At 35.9% G+C, this 20,834-nt stretch overlaps 1 protein-coding gene across 5 annotated transcripts in view; it reads left to right on the top strand.

Moving 5' to 3' along the window:
- DGKH (diacylglycerol kinase eta) overlaps positions 1-20,094 on the top strand; it is a 180,377-nt gene extending 160,283 nt beyond the window's left edge. For 2 of the 5 annotated variants that reach the window (XM_058548239.1, XM_058548236.1), the window contains 9 exons: positions 647-760; positions 1,010-1,144; positions 2,360-2,523; positions 5,955-6,060; positions 7,097-7,189; positions 9,933-10,052; positions 10,393-10,501; positions 12,005-12,135; positions 17,297-20,094. In XM_058548239.1, the coding sequence (XP_058404222.1) occupies positions 647-760; positions 1,010-1,144; positions 2,360-2,523; positions 5,955-6,060; positions 7,097-7,189; positions 9,933-10,052; positions 10,393-10,501; positions 12,005-12,135; positions 17,297-17,386 (1,062 nt within the window). In that variant the 3' untranslated portion in view covers positions 17,387-20,094. The remainder of the gene's footprint in view (positions 1-646; positions 761-1,009; positions 1,145-2,359; positions 2,524-5,954; positions 6,061-7,096; positions 7,190-9,932; positions 10,053-10,392; positions 10,502-12,004; positions 12,136-17,296) is intronic. The other 3 variants (XM_058548240.1, XM_058548241.1, XM_058548238.1) reach the window with 2 other exon arrangements.
- The last annotated feature ends 740 nt before the right edge of the window (positions 20,095-20,834 follow it).

The following is a 20,834-nucleotide window of genomic DNA, read 5'->3' as shown; positions in this document are numbered from 1 at the left end:
CAGCTGAAATGTAAAATTTTAGGTTAAATTAATTTTGTGAAAATGCATTTAACATCAAAGCAAAGTAAGCCTATATTTTTGTCCTTTGAGGTTTCTGTTTCTATATTCTCACATGCCCTAAAAAGTTGTTGTATTAAGATATAAAGCACATATGCATATTGCTTGTAACACCTTGAAAGGTTTCCCTTAGAACATACCAAGTGAACTGGAGCATCTTTGCATGTTCCATTAGCCTTATGAAATCCGTATCACCTTTCGAATGTTTTAGGTTTCCTAAAATTACACGCATCATTTTATCAAGACATGAGTTATGTATGAACAGGAATTTAATACATTTTATACCAAGATGAATTATTTGGAAATACAATAGTTCACTAGTTCTAAAAGTACTTTATGAGGGGCATGAGTATTATATCCATGTGGGTATTAAAACTATTTTTATTATGGTTGTTTATTTTAAGCTATCTTCAGTGATTTTTTTTAGTCCAGAGATTATCACTTCCTAATAATATTTACTTACTTTTCTACTTAATATTTTTCTACATTTTTTAAAATATGTATGTTGCAGCGTTTACGTTGCTTGATGTGCTACTTCACTTAAACCTTAACTTTATTAGTGGAAGTGTAATGTAGCTTTTCCTTTCAGATATTTGCTGCACCATCATTTGATGACAAGATCCTGGAAGTCGTTGCAATATTTGACAGCATGCAAATGGCAGTTTCAAGGGTTATTAAGCTACAGCATCATCGAATAGCTCAGGTTTGTTTCTCTAATCAAATCTGACTTTATTACTTGGGCCACTGGGGAAGCATTTCCAGATGACTCCTACTCTGTATGTTCATCCATAAAATATTGACTTTCTTGTCGTGTCAGTTGTTAATATGTCATCCTAAGTGGAAAAGCATAACATTCCATTCCACAGATTGGACTAAAAGTCAAGCTTGAGTGCAGATTGAGTGTCAGTTTCTCAGGATGATTTGTACTCTAAAATAACTTGTTTTGTTTCAGTGCCGTACAGTAAAAATCACTATATTTGGTGATGAGGGAGTCCCAGTGCAGGTGGATGGCGAAGCATGGGTTCAGCCTCCAGGGATTATCAAAATTGTGCACAAAAACAGAGCTCAGATGCTAACGAGGGACAGGGTAGGTAACAAAAAACATTCTTCTAGATTTTTATCAAGCCTTTCAAAAACAATCTTAAATTGTTATGAAAAATAGAAACCAAGGAAAAAGATTTAAATTCTCCCTTAAATCTGACGTTTAGGTCATTGTGGTTTTAAATATGAACAAATATTTATTTAGTTTTTAAAAAAATTAATAGTCTTTATTTTTTATTTTTTATTTTTTTTAGGTTTAAAGAAAAAGTGAGCAGAAAATACAGAGAATTCTAATTCTGTTCCCACATACCTCCTCGCCTCCCCAATGAACACATTAATTCCCCTATTATGTTCTCTTCACCATCTTGTATTAATGTGTACATTTATTGCAGTTGATGAGTAAATACTGATACATTATTATTAACTAAAGTTGTAGTTCATGTTACTCTTTGTGTTGTATATTCTATGGGTTTTGACAAATGTATAATCACTTGTATCTGCCATTACAGTATGACACAGAATAGTTTCACTGCCCTAAAAATTCCTTGTGCTCCACCTATCTATCCCTCCCTTCCTTACCCCAACCCCTAGCAACCATTGATCTTTTTACTGTCTCCATAATTTTGCCTTTTCCAGAATATGTACTTTTTAAAAATTTTTTTTTATTTTTTAATTTTTTGTGAGGAAGATTAGCCCTGAGCTAACATCCGCGGCCAATCCTCCTCTTTCTGCCGAGGAAGATTGGCCCTGGGCTAACGTCCATGCCCATCTTCCTCTACTTTCTATGGGTCACCACCACAGCATGGCTTGACAAGCAGTGCGTCGGTCCACACCCAGGATCCGAACCTGCGAACCCTAGGCCGCTGAAGCGGAGCACGCAAACTTAACCGCTACACCACCGGGCCTGCCCCCAGAATATATACTTTTAATTAAGGTCAAACTCATAGCAACTAAGACTGCCAGTATTCCTCCTATCTATTATACATGTAATAGTAAAGATTGAAGCATAAATTGAAGCTATTTTTTTTAACTTTTCAGTGATATATTCATCATCATCAGTTACATTACTTTTTACTTGTTGCAATGCACTGGAAAATATTAAAATATCTTTTTTGTACTTACAATTTAGTTTTGTACTTACAAGTTATTAGATCAGGAAAAACAACAATAGTAGTTTGAAAGTCATTCATATAATATCTAAATACACATTTATTTGGGCCTCAGAGCTCTAACAATTCATTGCAATATTGATTTCAAATAGGCTTTTGAAAGCACTCTGAAATCTTGGGAAGATAAACAGAAGTGTGATTCTGGTAAACCAATTCTTCGAACCCATCTGTACATCCAGCATGCTGTTGACTTGGCAACAGAGGAGGTGTCGCAGATGCAGCTCTGCTCCCAGGCTGCGGAGGAGCTCATTACCAGGTGTGGAGGTCCTACTGGCTTTCGGGCTATGAGAACTCTGGTCTTGGCCAATTTTGTTTTTTTAATTTTAATGCCTCATCAGTTGTTTGGGGTATCTAAAGGACATACATTTACTCCCTTTCTTCATTTGCTGCCTCATTTATGCCTCAACAATTAGGGCTCTCCTTCACCAGATCCTCTCCAACATTCACATACACACACCTGTGTTCTCTACAGAACAGATCTTAGACTTCCAGAAGCACAATGGAGAGCTTGCCTGACTTACCCTACCACACAGTACTCTTTCCCTTGTTGTTCATTTCCCCAGTTTGTACATAATCTTTACACTATGCCCCTCACTTATATGTTGCCTTATAATTATTAATTAAATGTTTATGGAATGTAGAAAGAAATGTAAACATTAACCCTACTCCCAAGGAGAGTTGGAGGGTGGGTGGGAAGAGTCCAAGAATCAGTTTCTGACAGACTTATCAGAGAGATTGGGAGACCACACAAATTAATTTTAGTAGACAGAAAGGGAGGAGATAAAAAACACAAGTTCTATGAGTGTAAAACAGATGCAAGTCACTATGACCGGGAGTAAACTTCAGAGGGGAGGAGGGACCATCGACAAGTTTCTTATCTCCTCTTCCCCTAAATCTTACCTACCAGATGGGGATAATAAGGGCTACCCTACCAGGCCGCTGTGAAAGTTAAATGAGTAAAACGCTTTACCATCATGGAAAGTACTCGTTAGCACGTCATATCTGGCATATTTAGTGTTGCCTGCTTGGTAGCTATTATTTCCTCCCACACATTCATCTGGTCGCTGATAAAAATGTTGGAAAAAAAAAAAAGAAGGCAGACAACGCTCAGTGATACTAGGGCTACTTACCCCTTTCCTCCCTCTTACTCACCATCTGCTCCCCTCTCATTCCTTAGTCTCCTCTTTAAATGTGTGTTAGATACCTAGAATGTACTAGATGTTAGAGGTATAAGAGAAAGGATTTACACTCCCTATTGCTGGAGACCAACTTTCAGAATTAGAACTGCAAGATACTGGGTAACTCAGGAGAAAGGTAAGGAAAAATGAATATTTAGTCAACTAAATCCATATAACTGCCTTATTGTACATCTCAGCTTCTTATCCACAGAGATATTAGTTTTAGGGTAAACACGTCTTTTTTAGATATACTACAAACAACTGGTATGAACTCCAATTTATAAGGCTTTTTTTTGCTTTTTTTCCAGCTTCATCGAGGTATAATTAACAAATAAAATTGTATATCTTTAAGGTGTACTCATGATGATTTGATATATGTATACATTGTAAAATGATTACCACAATCAAGTTAATTAATACATTATGGAAAAGCGTATGGAGGTTCCTCAAAAAATTAAAAATAGAACTATAGCATTTTCTCGAAACTAAAATATACTCCCTTGAAACCAAAATATATTTCCTGTATTATCATCCTGTCAACCAACCAAATAACCTTATCAAAAAAAAACGAAGTGAAAGTTGGCCAGACTTTCTTTTGGTCAACCTAACCTTGTACCCCATCTGTTTTTTTTTTTAATTTTTCAAAAGATGAAAATCAGTCTCACTCATTAGTTTTCAGAATTTATTCAATCAGTATTCAACAGATAATTTTGAGCCTCTTCTATGTGCCAACCACCATATTAGGCGCTGGGGATGCTAAGATGAGTACATTGCTGTCCCTCATCTGAATTTGCTGGCAAAGTAGTAGGAGGGAGAAGTATGGTCGAAGTACTGTCACAGGTCACACAGTGGGTGCTGTGGACACACAGAGGAGACCAGAGGCAGTGAGGGAGGGCTGCCTGGAGAGGGTGACCTCTCAGCCAAGTCTTTAGGGAAGAGTAAAAGTAGAAGCAATCTAACCATGGGAACCAGCCTGGGCAAAGGCCCAGAGGAATGTGAGTACATAGTACTTTCAGGAAATCTCGGGGAGTTTAGGGTGACTGAAATGTTGGCATGGTATTTTTGAGAGTGTGGGAAATGTAGACAGAGAGGTGGGGAGGCCAGGTCTTCATCGGGGTGTTTCTAGAAGCAATGTGGAGCATTGTCTGCAGGACAGCAAAGCTGGGGCAGGGTAAACACTGTTGGAACGATCCTAATAGGAAATGATGGATGGAGGCAGTAGAGATGGAAAGAAGAAGAGAGATTTAAGATAGGTTAGGATCTAAAATTGATATATGGCCATGATTTAGGAGACAGGATGACCCTATGGTTTCTAGTGAATGGCTGGATGGATTTTGGTGCCTTTGATGGAGCCATAGGATTCATGGAGAGGAACAGATTTGGAGAGGGAAAATGATGGGTTCCATGTTGGATTAAAGAATTTTGATTATGTTAGAGATATCTAGGAGGAGATTCACTTGGCAGTTGGAAATGATCTAAAGTTGATTTATCTCTTTCTTTTTCTTTGAAAATTAGAATAACATTTACCCATTTCCATTCTTATGATAAATAACGCATTCTTCATGATTTCTCAAGGTTATTGGTAAGAATGCTGAGATGACATTTGGAAGTTCTTTGTGCCTTGGCTATCAATTGTGTGATCCTTAAGAATTAAACCCTTTTCCTTTACTCTTGATTTAACTACATAGGGCTTCTGTCTCTTCCCTCGTTCTACCCTTTCCACGTTGAGGATCATTCCCCTTGAAGACATCAGAAGCAAAAAGGATTTGAATCATCTTGCCTTCTTGCTCATCTGCAAACCTTACATCATTTTCTAGCAATTTTCCTTTCTCTTCTAGTGCCCTCCAGGATTTTGTCTTTCTAGGACTATTCTTGAAGGTTTAGGTTCCAGAGGACTGTGGTACAACAGGCTTTGGAGTTGGATAGACATAGATCCAAATCCTGGCTCTATCATTTACTAGCTTTGTATACATACTAAATCTCTCTGAGCCTCAATGTATTCACCTATAAAGTGGAGAAAATTAATCACAGCTACCTTTTAAGATTGTGAATATTAAATTAGATAGTGAATATACAGCATTTAGCATATAGATGATAAGTATGACAGTGCTCTTCCCCTAAAATGTTGTATTGGTTCCTGGTTGAAATTTCAGTGAATTAAAGATAAGTTTCTACTCTTTACATTTGGGACCCCTCTCACTTTGCAATGATACCACAGAATGAAATGTTATTATATTTTTTTTCTTCCAAGTAGCACCTCAATATGTTTATCTCTGATTCTAAGCCTAACTTTTTCTATAAAGATTTTTGGTTTAGTGTTCTTTGTTGCAATGGGGTTTGAATTTTGTAAATCTACCCTGTGCCATTCGTAATTGAGCAGTCATTTAAGAAAAAAAAATTTCCTTAATAACCTTTATTTTATTTGTTTTATTCTACCACTCCTACACTTTAGAAAAATCAGTAATACTCAGAAAGGTTTTTTGTTCATTTGTTTCGTTTTTGCTTTCAGGATTTGTGACGCAGCCACAATCCACTGTCTTTTGGAGCAAGAACTGGCCCACGCTGTGAATGCATGCTCCCACGCACTGAATAAAGCCAACCCGCGGTTCCCAGAGGTGAGGAGCTAATGGTAAATTCTCATTCCACAGATTTTTTGCTGTTACACATATGTTTTGATACTGTAAAATGTGCCACGCCCTTTGAAAGAATGTTATATAGTCTATATGAGTCGAGTCTCTGCCAGAAGCTTATGGTAAATTTGTGGCCAGATTTTTCTTTTCCTGCCATTTTACCATTCCTGCTCTTAAATTCTCTTCATTTTTTTCTATTTCACTTTCAATCACTTGTCACCTTGCCATCTTCCTTCTGCTCCTTAACCACAACCATTCCTCCTTATTCCTTCTTTTATCTTCTCCCCTGTACCTTGATATAGGTATCATGCATTTATTAAAGATGTTCATTCATTTTTGAAGTCATATACTAAAATTATTCTTACTTCATTTTGTTTCACTAAATTGGTAAATGTTGTGAATTTTTTAATGTAGAAGTTCAACTTTTATAACTTCTGTAAATTTTTTGATGTAGAAGTTAATAGAATGGATAGAATGTAACTCTCTTGAAATGTAATGCATGGTACAAGGCTTATAGTATAGAGAAAACTGATAGCATTGTTTTATTCTTTTAGTTATTCAATTGAAGTTAACTAAATTAATATACAAATAAGTGCTAGTCCTCAAGATTAAAGTCTAAGAAACAATCTGGTTGGAACTTCTGAGAGTGAACATCAGTGGATAGAACTATTTATATCAGCTAATACCCCTTTTAAGACATAATTTTCTTTGACTGAACTTTTTTATGGGAATGTGTATATGTTGTTGCCACCATATACATGTTTGTGTGAAGGAGATGTGGTCCTGAGTGTATTTCATAGCCAGTGATTCTTTTGGTCCTGTGATATAAGAATTAGAAGAGGTAATCATGCTAACAAATGTGACTATAAAATTTTGCAATTATAATAGAATTTTGGTAGATTTAAAAAATATTTGTGGTGTGAATTTAAATTGGAAGAATAAAATGTAAAGTATTTGCTGATGACTGAATCCCAATTTAATACAGAACTACTTGTCTTTAATGTTGTTGTTTTTTTCCTAGAGTCTTACGAGAGACACTGCCACTGAAATAGCCATCAATGTGAAGGCACTATATAATGAAACAGAATCTTTACTAGTTGGCAGGGTTCCTTTGGTAAGGAAAAGAAATGCTTGATAACATAAGAATGATGATAAATGTATGGGCCTTACCGTCATTAGGGAGCGTGCAATCATCAGATTCTAATACAGAAGCAGCTTCTGGCCTCCAGCCTTAGAGCTTCCTTTTAGCCTGCTTTTGCCTTCAAGAAAATATATGACTGAACCTGGAAGTTGTGATTCAGGCTAACAGGAGTAGAGATCCCCCTCACATTTGCCATCATGTTTCTATTCAATCCTGCTCTCCCCAGTTTTGAGAGACTTGAGCTTTATAAAGTGTGGTAGACGTTCCTCAGGTAATCGTTAACTCATTATGACAGCAAAGTAGAGGAACTTGTTCCCAGAATTAACATTTGAGATATGGTTGGTATGATTCTCTAGATTTGCTTAAAAAATGACACTTTCTAGAATCAGTGTTTCAAGAACTAAAGTTCAAGAACTAGCCATATCCTTAGGTTAACTCAGATTGGTGCTGGAAATCAAGATTAGGCCAAGTCTGAATCTGACCACAGCCCGTGGACGTCAAGCATAACTACTAGAAGTCCACAGATGTCCTGTTTGGTTTGCCCAGAGTCTTTTCCTTGTCAGCCTTTCTTCATTCCTTCACCATTTTCAAGTGTTCTAGTTTTTTGGGTCTTTTTCGCCACCTAGTGTTCGATTGTAGGTTATTCACACTTGCTGTTGTAACTGCATAGAAAGCCTTATTCATTAGCTATTTTCTTCTTCCTTGTGACAATTCTGATAGATGATGATCTTAAAACATTTCTCTTGATTGTAATTTTATCTCTTTATTTGGAAAATATACACCTAAATTAAAGTGATTTGTACGAGTCAGAGTATCTGGCACAGTGGGAAAATGGAGGTGTGTCTCATAGCCTAGCTAACTGATAAATGACTATGGTTGGAATTTCTGTTTGATTGGGGTCCAGAAGAGTACCGCCCTTAGAGCATCATTTACTCTGAGAAGAGAAGCTTAAAGGCTGCATGAAGTCCATTGCTCTCACTCACCTCCAGAGGAAACTGAAATACAGCTTCCTTGGGGCAAGAGGTGGCTGCCTCTGCTGTGGCCATGAAGAAAAACTTTTAGGGAAGAAACACTGGTTATCTGTTTTGATAAAACCAATGGGAACATCTTGGCTATTCTTGACACTTCTATTATTAACCAGAATCTTCTAGCTGCTCTTCTAAAATAAATTAGTCCTATAGGAACACCAGTGAGCTGTGACTTTGGATCCAGTTTTTGGCTGAAGGACATGTATTTTTTGTGTTTTTTGAAATACATTTAAGATAATTTCTTATTGACAAGAACTAGAAGTATAACTTATTCTGTATTATAGCTCTCTACACTGTAAGTACCCATTGGGTGTTACTGGGTTAATATTTATCAATTACATTATGTTAATATAGAAGGACTCCCCTCCGTTTTTAATTCTTCTATCATTGTCAAATATGGATGTTTGGTTTAAAATGTATACCAGTGGATTTTTTCAAAACCTTTGACAATATTGATATCAAAATAAAGAGTTGATCATAGTTGAGAACAACTAAGATTTACTCTTTATTTTGCATCTAGAACGAATATGCAATAACCATTTTGTCAATTTTATAAGACATATATTCTCAGACTAAAAGGAAAGTGGTAATTTTATATGACAAGGTGGAGAATCTCCATATTTTTATTAACTACAAGAAATAGTAGATACTTTGAATAACGACAGAGGGGGGAAAAATATTGTCCGATAAATAACAGTAACATTCTCTCTGAACTTTCAGTTTAAAATTCTATGAACCTATATGTTGGTACTTTACAGTTTTAAAGTAATTTATAAAAGTATTGATTACCTGGATGAGACCTTAGAAATAATCTAGTTACATTCTACTATTTATTGAAGAGGAAACTAAGACTCCTGAAATCAATTAACCTTTCCTGAGTTGCATAGTTAGTAACAGGGCCAGGGATAGAATTCAGTCACCTCCCTTCCAGTTCTGTGCGTAACAGTGTTTATTTCACTTTTATATATTTACTGAATTTATAAGTGCTTTTTAATAACTGCTCCAAATGGATGGATAATAGGTGACCAGTTAAATTCTCTTTAAAGTTTCCAAACCTCCCCCAGATTACAAGCCATTTAGCTTTTTGCTTTGCCCTGATTTTACAACAACTTATCATCGCAAATTTTTCTGAGGTTTGTGGGTATTTTTCCTTAAACTTATTATTTTAATTCTCCAAGAGATTATTGTGCCAAGCAGTTCTTATTATATGACATGTTTTTGGCAAATTTTTAAAATATTATTATTTGTCACATAGTGACCTATGTAAATCAGAAGGATTTTTGCCACAAATAAGTAGATTAATGAGATTACTCACTAGTGAAAATGGGCAGAATGGGTGGATGGATACATGGATAGGAAGGAAGGGACGGAAGGAAGAGGGAGGTAGGCAAGGATTTACAGAGAAAAGACACCACAAGCAATACTTTCTTCTGTGAAATTATTCAAGTGATACTAGCTACTTAGATCATCTTTCGGAAGTAAGGATAAATCTATTCAGATGGTTTTAAATGAACTCAGTATAAAATAATTGGTTCTTTTTTCTGTATTCCTTTATATGAAATACAACAACAACCTAGCCTACCCTAATAAGAGATAAAGCTGTTCACTGTCAAAATAAGATAATTTATTCTATTTGAGGTTGGTCACTGAGCCTGGTTTTGTTTTGTTTTTAATCTGCTGATAAATAGCATTTGGAATCTCCACATGAAGAGCGGGTATCCAATGCCTTACATTCTGTGGAGGTGGAATTACAGAAATTAACAGAGATTCCTTGGCTTTATTATATCTTACACCCAAATGAGGATGAGGTATGTAAAATTTGGCCTGTTGCTTTATAAATGTAGACCTTATGATGATAGAATTTGAACTTGTCTTTTAAAAAAGATATTCAGGAGAAAATGAATTTTGACTACCACTTTCAGATGTACTGATCTTGGACAAGCAAGAAAGGCTTTTATGTGAACAAAGGTATCTCATGGGAATCAGTACATTTTCAGTAGTGTATGACGTCGTGACCTTGTTTTGAAGAAGTTATCACTTCACAATGATTTGTGTTTATAATCCATTCCTATGTTATCTCTAACATCAGAGTGGATTTTTCTTCTCTTAATATCCTGAGAAAATTCTTTTCTTGCTCCACTCGAACAGGAGCCTCCTATGGATTGCACCAAGAGAAACAACAGAAGCACAGTATTTCGTATAGTGCCAAAATTTAAAAAGGAAAAGGTTCATAAGCAGAAGACAAGTTCACAGCCTGGTAGGTGATCCACACTGGAAGGGAAAGTATAACATTATGGAAAAAATAACTTATTAAAGTGATATCCTTGAGGTGATGAAAATGTTCTGGAATAGATAGTGGTGATCATTGCACAACATTATGAAGGTACTAAATGCCACTGAATTGTGCTATGTAAAATGGTTGAAATGGTGAATTTTATTTTATGTTTGCTTTATCGTAATAAAAAGAATCATATCATATCTAAGGTAAGTCCAAATATCAGCAGGAATCTGTAGTTATGAAGCACACAAGAAAACAGGTGGTTCCTGATTTGCTTCAGCTTTGTTTGGTGGATGTCAGTGTGTCTGTTTAGAGGGTTAATTATCTTGCTCAACAGCATTTCAAAGTGTTGGCGTGTAACTTGTTTTTTTCCATCAAAGTTCAAAATCTAGATCATTTTGATAAATGGGACGTAGAAACTTTCATTTACTCCTTTAGCTTGCTAAATATATTTTCCACCTAAAGTTATATCTTCTCTTCCTCCTGTTTTGGGAACTTAGTACAACATTTCAGCCCTTCAGTAATGAGAATCTGCTGTGACACTTGCATTCTCAAGCAAAGACTGAACTCTCTGCTGTTGTCTTTCTAGTTCCCTTTCCATCTTTCCCTAGAGATTAAATTTAATGCTGTACTTAGTGGTAAAGCACCTCCAAGTTCTGTGTGTGTGATGGTAGGTGCCTTTCATAGTCAAATCATTTTATAAATCTTCTGAGTTAGCTATCTCACTTTAAGAAGTGATATAAAATCTTATTTTTGACAATCATAGAGTGGCTACTGAAGGGCATTTCAAAACCAAATATAGCAAATAAGTAGACTTTTGTTAACCTAATCAATGCTGAATAAAATGTATCAAAGAATGGTTATGCATACTGAAAAATAACCATCCAGCTAGTCTTAGAGAGCAGTGTTGACAGTTTTTAGATGACATTAAATTGATTTAACAATACATTTATTGCTGTAATTATCAATAATTATAATTATCAATAGTAATAGAATCAATAAAGGCAACACTCAAAGTCAACAAGACCTGAAGCAGAATTTTGGGTAAAATTGAGTACCCCATGTCAGATTTTAAATTTCAGTTAGCCTCTGTCACTAATTAAACTATAACTAGTTTCATATATGATCTTAAAGAAACCATCAGAGCTTATTTAGAACTTGTACTACTGATCCGAATCATGAGAAATACATTTCGTATGCATATTGTATAGTTTGAGTGGCTTTAAGGAGGAGATTGAGCTAAAGCTAAAGGCACCGGTGCCCAGCCAGGAATGTCTGTGTAATCAGATCCTTGTGTTGGTTGATAGTCTATAACCTGCATGGGAATAAATGGAATTGTAGTTTTGTTGAAACAACGCCTTCCACCTTTCTCTTTGCTAGCACTGCCGCTCTACTCTGTTTTGCACTTTCTTTGGCCAACCTTTGCTTTGTGATGCATTGAGCATGTAGAAATTAAGGGGGTTTTGCTCTTAACTTTGGTAGTTCAGAAATGGGGCACAGAGGAAGTTGCTGCTTGGCTGGATCTGCTCAATTTGGGAGAGTACAAAGAAATCTTCATCCGTCATGACATCAGAGGGGCTGAACTTTTGCATCTGGAAAGGCGAGATCTTAAGGTATTTCCTTTGTGCTACTCTTCTGCTCTTGAAATTTTTCTTGCAAAACAGACTCCTTTCTCCTGTGCCTCTTCTGTTGTTTGTGTATAGCTTGGCTTATGTTATGCAGATGTGCAGTGTTCTAACATGCATTGTCCTGTGGTCTGAGTTCCCTGTATGCTTTTTAAACAAGAATGTCAGCAGTCAAAATCATTCTCTGACTATTATAGCTAGAGCTTAGCATGAACTTTGTAATTTTTCTCTGCATCCATTGGTATGGCTGTTCCTGGGCTACTATTTCCAAATGGATAATGTTTCCATCACCTCCTTTATTGGATCAGCATGAAAGGTTAAAACTGTTAGTGAAAATGACTAAAAAAAAAAAAATCTAATAGAAGGTTAACAACTAAAAATTAATTCAAAATACCAATAACAAAGCCTTTCTAACATGTGGAACTAAATGAGTGACTTATAGCAGTGGCCACTTAGAGTCCTATGATTTTGTTGCTTTTCTACATTGACCTTTCAGAGGTCATGCAAACTAAACCAATAAATTCAAATTTCCTTTCCATGACTTATTGTTAAAATTGTATTATTCTCAAAAAGAAATTTATTATTTTCTTTAGTAAATGAAGTAAAAATTATGCCTTGCTTTTGCTAGAAAAGCAGCTCAGAGCCTATTTGTCATTTATGACAGAGAAAGAAAATCATTAATTCATGGTCTGCAGCAATTCCCTTTTACTCAACAGGAGAAAATGGCCCAAGTAGCCTATTCTGTTCCAGGCTTAGGAATAGGATTTTGTCATGTTATATTTTCTTACCACATGCTGCCATTTTAAAATTCCAAGGTTGATTGATAAACAAGTGACAAAGCTTTCAACATTTGTTGGAGTGATCCCTTTCCTGTAGACCAAGTTCTCAAATGCATAGAATTATGAAACAGTAAATTCCTAACCAATTCATGAACTTGTTGTGCCTTTATCTACAAATATGTTAGCAGAGATCTTTGAACAGGTAATGGGTTATATAAAGTATAGATTTTTATGAAACATAGTCATACAGTTTTAGCACATCAGAAGTAGACACCACTTATACCTAAACATTTTTAGCCATAATAATAATAAAATAATAGATTAATTAATTACTTTATTTGAGCATCCCAAATCTGCAACATAGTAAAATATACAGTGTTAGAGTTCATAAAATAAAGGTTGACTTCAAAACTTGAAATGAATGCACAAAAAAAATAAATGTAGGGGATCATTATATCTAACATATTTGTGTAGCTTCTAATATCATTGGCAGGTAGCAATATTTATTGAATAGCTACTGATTAATATATTATGCCAGCTTCTCTAGGTGGTATCTGCCCTCTAGAAGCTTGCATTTTGTTTGCCATGAATAAGCGTTCATTCAAGGAAAAGACTGTGTGTATATGTAAATATATATGTGTGTGTCTATAAAAATGTACATAAACATACAAATTAACACATACACAATGAGTGAAGCAAATATTTGCAGAATGAAAAAACAAAGATCATACATATACTGAGTCAAGGTTAGAGTGATAGGTCCTGGCTGGAAAAAAGAGTAAGAGTAGAAAAGGAAATAACCAGTTAAGAATTCGTTTAGTAAACTTTCTCTTTAGCTTTTCATGGGACTTTTTTGTTTTTATTTTTTATGCAAATTACATTCTCTTTCCTTTAAAACTTTTCTTTTAGAAATTTGTGTTGACATAGTCCTTTTCAACTCTTGGTTCTAAAGCAGAGTGTGGGGGAATGGGAAAAGGAATATAACTTTACAGAAAGAACCTTCTGTAGAACAAAACTGTGAAGCTAGAAAAAGAACTCCCCTTGTTCTCTGTGGCTGTAGCTGTCAGAGGGAGCAAACCCTCAGAATAAAGTCTCCAAATGTCGGTGAAGCATTACCTACTCCATAGGTAATCTCATCAATTCCCGTTGCTTCAGATAGTGTCTGTGAATATATCAGTGGTTCACAAGGTTGTGTCTGCAGCCCTGACCTCATTTGTGAACTTTAGGATTTATCGCCACGTGTACTTGATACTTGGCTATCCCACAGGGATGTCAATCTTAACATGTCCAAAACCAAACTTTGATCTCCTATCCCACTCCCATTCTGCCCCTTCTCCAATGCTCTACATCTTAGGAAATCACCCCTCTCTCCCTCCAGGTGTTGAGCCAGAGAAACTCAGGGTCATACTTAGCACCTTCGCCTTCCTTATCCTTTTCCCCCTAACTCATTAAGCCCATCACAAAGTCAAGTTGATTCTAATCTCCGTCCATTTCTCTTTCTCCTTTCCACAATTGTACTCTATACTACTGTCACCTGTTGCCTATGCAAGTCAGTAGCTTCCTAACTGGACCTTCCACTACTACTCTTGCTCCCTCCAGTCCATTATCCACACTGCAACCAGGTGATATTTTAACATCAGATATATCACTTTTCTGCTTAAAACCTTTCAGTGGCTTCCCATTTCAATTAGAATAAAGACTTACATCTTTGTGAGGCCTACAAAGTTCTGCCTATTTATTCAACTGCTATGGAATCACTGGCCCCTCACTGGGCTATACCCCATCCACCCTGGCCTTATTTCATTTGCTTAAAAATACTAAACTCTTTCTCACCTTAGGGGTATACCTCCTATAGTATGCTTCTCTCCCTCCCCAGCACCTGGCTAACTCCTGCTCAGTCTTGGCTCAGGTGTTACTTCCTTATCACCAAAACAACTAGAGACAGCAACGTGACAGTCTAAAGTTGGGAAAGGAAAAATATTTCTAATGTGCTTTTGCAAACAAATAAACTGCATTATTTTCCCTCTTGGAAAACAGTAGGACAAAGTGAGGGACACCAAAGAAAATGGTAAAGACACAGTGTTTTTTGTTTATTTTTTGTTTTTTCAATTTGGAAAGTTGTGTGGCTACAAGGCATGCTTCTGAAAATTAGGTCTATTCATCCGAAGAAAGAAAAAGCCAATAATAAAGAATATGATAAAGATAAACTTAAGAAAGATATAACAAATGTCATGGCACAGCTTTATCCTAATCTAACTCTTAGAAGATGTGAAAATATTGAACTCAAGTTAAAGGAAATATAGCTAAGAAGTTAGCATAATTCTATGGAAAACATTCATCTCATTACACCAAAATAGTAATTTTGAGTAGAGTCTGCCTCTCCCAAAGAAATTTTTATTCTTGAGACTATAATGTACATATGGTCTAAAATAAAATATTTAATATTAAATATATTTCTTGTTATCACACAGTATAAAGAATATTTAAATGTTCCACTCAAATCAAAGAATCTAAATGCAATAGTAAATGCATTTATGTTTCAAATGGTAGCAGACACTGGTGACTTCCTGGAGGATTCAGCCTTGTTTTTAAATTTGCTATTTTAGCACACACTCAGGAAATGCATAGTTGCCTTAAGAGTGATTGTGGGTGATCTGGTGTCATATGAGAAAATATTTTTCTGGGTCAGTTAAATATTATAAAAATATTACTCTGAAATTATCTCAATTTTGAAAATAGCACGGGCTATGGAAAGAGTAGTTTCCAGAAGGATTTGTAATCATCAGTAGCATTGCTGCTATAGAATTCAAAGAGCTCATAAAGTATATGGGAGACTGAGCCGGCCCCGTGGCTTAGTGGGTAAGTGCACGCGCTCTGCTACTGGTGGCCCGGGTTCGGATCCCGGGCGCACACCGATGCACTGCTTCTCCGGCCATGCTGAGGCCGCGTCCCACATACAGCAACTAGAAGGATGTGCAGCTGTGACATACAACTATCTACTGGGGCTTTGGGGGGAAAAAAAAAGGAGGACTGGCAATAGATGTTAGCTCAGAGCCGGTCTTCCTCAGCAAAAAGAGGAGGATTGGCATGGATGTTAGCTCAGGGCTGATCTTCCTCTCAAAAAAAAATAATAATAAATAAATAAATAAATAAACTGTTTTAAACCAAAAAAAGTATATGGGAGACAGGGAGAGTGGTGTGGGGGGTGTGTGTGTGTGTGGGTGTGTGTGTGTGGAGACAAAAAAGTCTGATATATTTCATTTAAAAGTTCAAAAATAAATAATACTCTTAATTTACAAAACAGGGTAGATATTTTGAATCTTTATCTTCTCAAATAAATAACCTTGTAGTACCTTATAATCCTGTTTTCTATCCTGCTTTGGAAGTCATCTTTTTACTAACTTTTGAATATTTCAAACTCTTTTGTAAAGAAGTTATTTGATTTCACATATAAGCAGACTGATTATGTTTATTTCACTTAAAGAAGCTCTAGGGTTTGGAGGCCTTAACCTTTTCTCTTAGTTTTTCAGATAGTGAATATTCTGGCTCTTTTGGAGCCTTTCATTCATTCCTGCAAAGAGTATTTACTTGCCAAGTGCCTGCTATGTGCTGCACGCTCTGCAGTCATCATCCATGTCTGAAAGTTAAATATTGAATTCTTGGTTCTTTATAGGAAGATAGTTCTTTAAGAAACAAGAACAGTTCTGAGGGGAAGGAGCCAAAAGTGTTTTGAGGAAAAGCATCAACCCACAGATACCTATGTTTCTGTAATGTTTTACACTTAAACGTTACAAAGTATAATGAATATTTAAATATTCCACTTAAATCAAAGACTCTAAATGTAACTACAAATACAGTTACATTCTAAATTTAGGTAGTGGGCACTGGTATCTTCCGTTAGGATTAGGCCTCACTTTTAAGTTTAATATTTTAGCAAGGAAATGTATAGTTGCCTTAAGACTAATTGTGGATGCCCTGCTGTGACATGTCAGTTTTCTCAGAAATCCCAAAAGGACCTGTGTTTTTAAAAAAAAAAAAAAAAGAAGAAGAAAAAGGAGAAAGTAATTTTGACTCTTGAAGAACTGCCATTGTATGTAATTTATGAGAATGTTACACTTAACAGTTTGTGTAATGTGATTTTTTACTGGTTGGTAATTTTTCAATGTCAGGCTATTTTTGTTTTATAAACTTATTTTTCTAGCTTTCACTTCCTGAATCATAGAATGTAAACTAAAAAAAATTAACTGAATGCTGATTATGTTACTTGCTAGTTAAATATTTAATCCCCAGTTTTCTCTTGTCAATAAATTTCTTTCTCTTCCTTTCTTTCTTTGTTCTTTGTCTCTTTCTACCTTTTTTTCTTTTTCTAGGACCTGGGGATACCGAAAGTGGGTCATATGAAGCGAATTCTCCAGGGAATTAAAGAGCTTGGAAGGAGTACTCCCCAGTCTGAGGTGTAATAATATTGGTGCTATTCCTTGGAAGGGAAGTAATTGCTACTTAATACGAAGGTCTTGGAAGCAATTGGCTGTTCTTGTAGTTTTCTGCCTAGATAAGTAGGCACCACTGAAGCACCTCTATGGCTTGATATTTTGCTGTGGATGAAAATTTTGATTTGAGATATTAGAAAATATTTTTGTGCCAAAAAAATACGTTCCATGAAGCCATTTTCTTATTGTGCAAACAGTGTGACATATTCAAATATGCTTTTATTAGTAAAAAGGTAGGAAGAATCTGAGACAGTGGCATGGTCTAAAAGGTAGAATTTCAAAATGTTTACTTTCCTTAAACCTGGTCAGATGGAATGTTCTTACTGTGCAACCGCATAACAGTATGTGGCTAAAACTTCTTAGGTTTCATTATTGGAAGCATTGGCTTCTTCCTTAAAATCATTGGTTAGGAGACTAAGATGTAAATTTAGTTATGTTTTGAATGTTGGATTGGTATCACCTCAGATATCTAGCACTCAGTGGTCAAAGAATATGGTTCAAACCCCTCAAATACTATGAATGAATGCAAATCTTAATGCACGATGTTTCTGCCTGAATTATCTTTCTTTTTCTTGCATGTCACATCTAATATTATAGCACTTAGCTTTACTGTCAGTTTTAATGGAATTTAATTTATTACTACCTAAGTACCTTTTTGTTGGCAAAAGGCACTTTTCTATTCTTTGATGTGGAATTTTGCATAAATATTCTGTATCTAAGAATTTGTGAACATGTGTCTGTGCCATAATCAACAAATGATATACATCTTATGCAAGCCAATTTTGTGTCAGCCTATCATAAACAGTAGGTGTGCACATTAAGAAAATTCTCTGGATATTTTCATGAAATTACATGTTCTGTTACCTAACAAAACTTAGTATGGCTTTCCAAACTGAAATTCCCACAATTTATTCCTAGTGCTCATTTCAATTTAATAATTATTTAATACTCTGTTTGCATTTATAATGTAGTAGACTGTTGACTTCCAGGAAGTTCCCCAAGGTCTCAACCGGGATATCTGTACCGATTGGTCACCCAGACTCACCCACCAGCTAAAGTAACTCCTGACACAAACTTCCCAACAGAAGAGATTTAAAATTTTTCTTAAGGGCTTTACATCATTATTATTATTATCTTACTTAATTCTTATATCCTATCAGGTAGATATTATTTTTCTTTTTCTAAACCACTGTACTTCGGTGTAACTCATTAGGAGTCAACATTACAATGATCAAATATTTGAAAGCCAAAGGCATACATATCAAAAAGTCACAAAAATATCCTTAAATAAGCTTTCTTTAAACATTATATACCAAAAAAAAAGTAGTTATAATATTGAAGAATCTTCTATATAAGAGAAATAAACAGGGTACTGACCCAGTGGTGACAATTTTCATAAAGTAGCCTTCTAGGTAGGTGCTCAATAGAAACACGTACACACACATATATACATATACACATATATGTGTACATACACACATATACATTTATATGTATAGTCACACTTACATACATATAGTCTTGAGATATACTCTCATTGATATTTTCTAGACAATTATTTGCCAAATGCTTAAAGAGAAATATCGATGGGAAAGCATTTAAAATGAACTATTGTAAGATATATACTTTAATTCTATCGAAGGAGTTTAAATATTTGACACTTTATTCTTATTTATAACTTGGTTATTTAACTACTAGTAAAATCACAAAATTTGGATATATTAAAAATAAATGAACCTGATGGGTTCCTGACCAAGTGTGTTTGACTATATAGTTTACCTAAGTTGTGAATAAATGGAAGTTTTCCAAAGGGAATTATATCAAGTGGCTTAAAAGAGTAAAAAGCTACTCACTTAATAATTTTAATGGTACCCACACCTATGAAATCAAAGGTCTTCATTTCCAGCTCCTTTTCTAGTCCCCACCTTGCAAGGTCTCCTGCTCTTCCAAGCGCTTTCCTGTGAAATCAGAATAGGAGGTGCCAGTTCGCAGAACTCTGCTGAGATCGCAGATCCCTGTCAGCTCTACTAAAAGAAGAAAGGCGGGGGGCAAGGAGGCGAGGAGTCTAGAGGAGAATGAATTAATATAAAAATCCTCATTGATTTTCACTCCTCCAAAATACCCCTTTGCCAATAGAAAAGATTCTCAAGCTATTACATGTGCAAAATTTAAGAGTAAGATGTAAATGATTGAGTTTTTTTGTTTGATGTTGATCTTTCACTCTTAGGTAACGTTGTCTTATGTATGCTGTAAAACCTCACTTAATGGAATCCTTAGTTAGCTGGAATTTTCCTGCGAGTGGCTTTTGGATGAGAGAAATCCTTTAAAGTGACAATTCTGGTATCTTTTCTTGTTAAATGAGAGCAATTTTTCCTGTACACTTTGTCTAGCATGGCTGTATAGCGCCCAAATGACTTCATTCACATCTGTTTGCCAGGACTGTGCCCTCAGAGCCTCCTTAGGGCCCTGTCAGCGTCACAGAGGAACCAGCTTCTTAGAGCAGGTGGGGTTACAGAAAAGGGAAGAGCTTCTCCATGGGATCTGATCGCAGCTCTGCGGAGTGCAGGTAGGGCCTCTGTGCCTTGAGCACTCAAACTAAGCTGGGAAGCTCAAGCCTGCTCTTGATAGCCAGCTGTAATTGTCACCTTCCCTCCCCACTGGGCTCTCCCACAGCTTGATAATTCGGAAGAGGAATCACAGCCCACATCCACTTCCGTTCACTCTCATTTTCCTGAGGAAGAACTTGCTTTTTGAGAAGGAAAGGAACACTCAGGCCTAAGTAAAATTTTGGAGTGCTCAATTTTTCCCTTCGGTGTCTTTCCACCTCTCTTTCTGAGTTCCTTTTCCACTTCCTGGCTTCCTATTTTCCCACATGCCCAGTACAGCGGTGGTTGCTCAAATTCTCGCTGCCGTGTGCTACCCTTTCCTCATCAACTGTCACACTACAAAATGATTCCTTTCATCTTTCCCCACCTTAGCACCCATTGTGGGTCATCTAGTGAAGTGTTAGGAAGAAAACAATATAAAGAAACTAATTTTACAATTTGCATTTTATAAAAGGAAACTTGTTAATCTAAATGAATTGATGGATTAGATAATTTGGGGACTGTGATATATATTGCTCTGGCTGAAAGGAGGTGACCCGTGAATATCTAGATCTGTGCTGTCCGATATTGTAGCCACTGGCCACATGTGGCTATTTAAATTTAAATTAATTTAATTAGAAATTTAATTTCTCAGTTGTGCTAGCTACATTTCAAGTGCTCAGTAACCACAGTGGACAGTACAGATGTTGAACATTTCTGTCATTGCAAAAATTCTACTGGATAGCAGTGGTCTAGATCATTATTACTCAAAATGTGGTCCATGGACCAGCAGCATCCATATCACCCGGGAGCTTATAGAAATGCAGAATCTC

Source organism: Diceros bicornis, chromosome 9, assembly GCF_020826845.1.
Source record: "Diceros bicornis minor isolate mBicDic1 chromosome 9, mDicBic1.mat.cur, whole genome shotgun sequence".
Lineage (NCBI taxonomy): Eukaryota > Metazoa > Chordata > Mammalia > Perissodactyla > Rhinocerotidae > Diceros > Diceros bicornis.
This window is presented reverse-complemented; position numbering and strand designations above follow the sequence as displayed.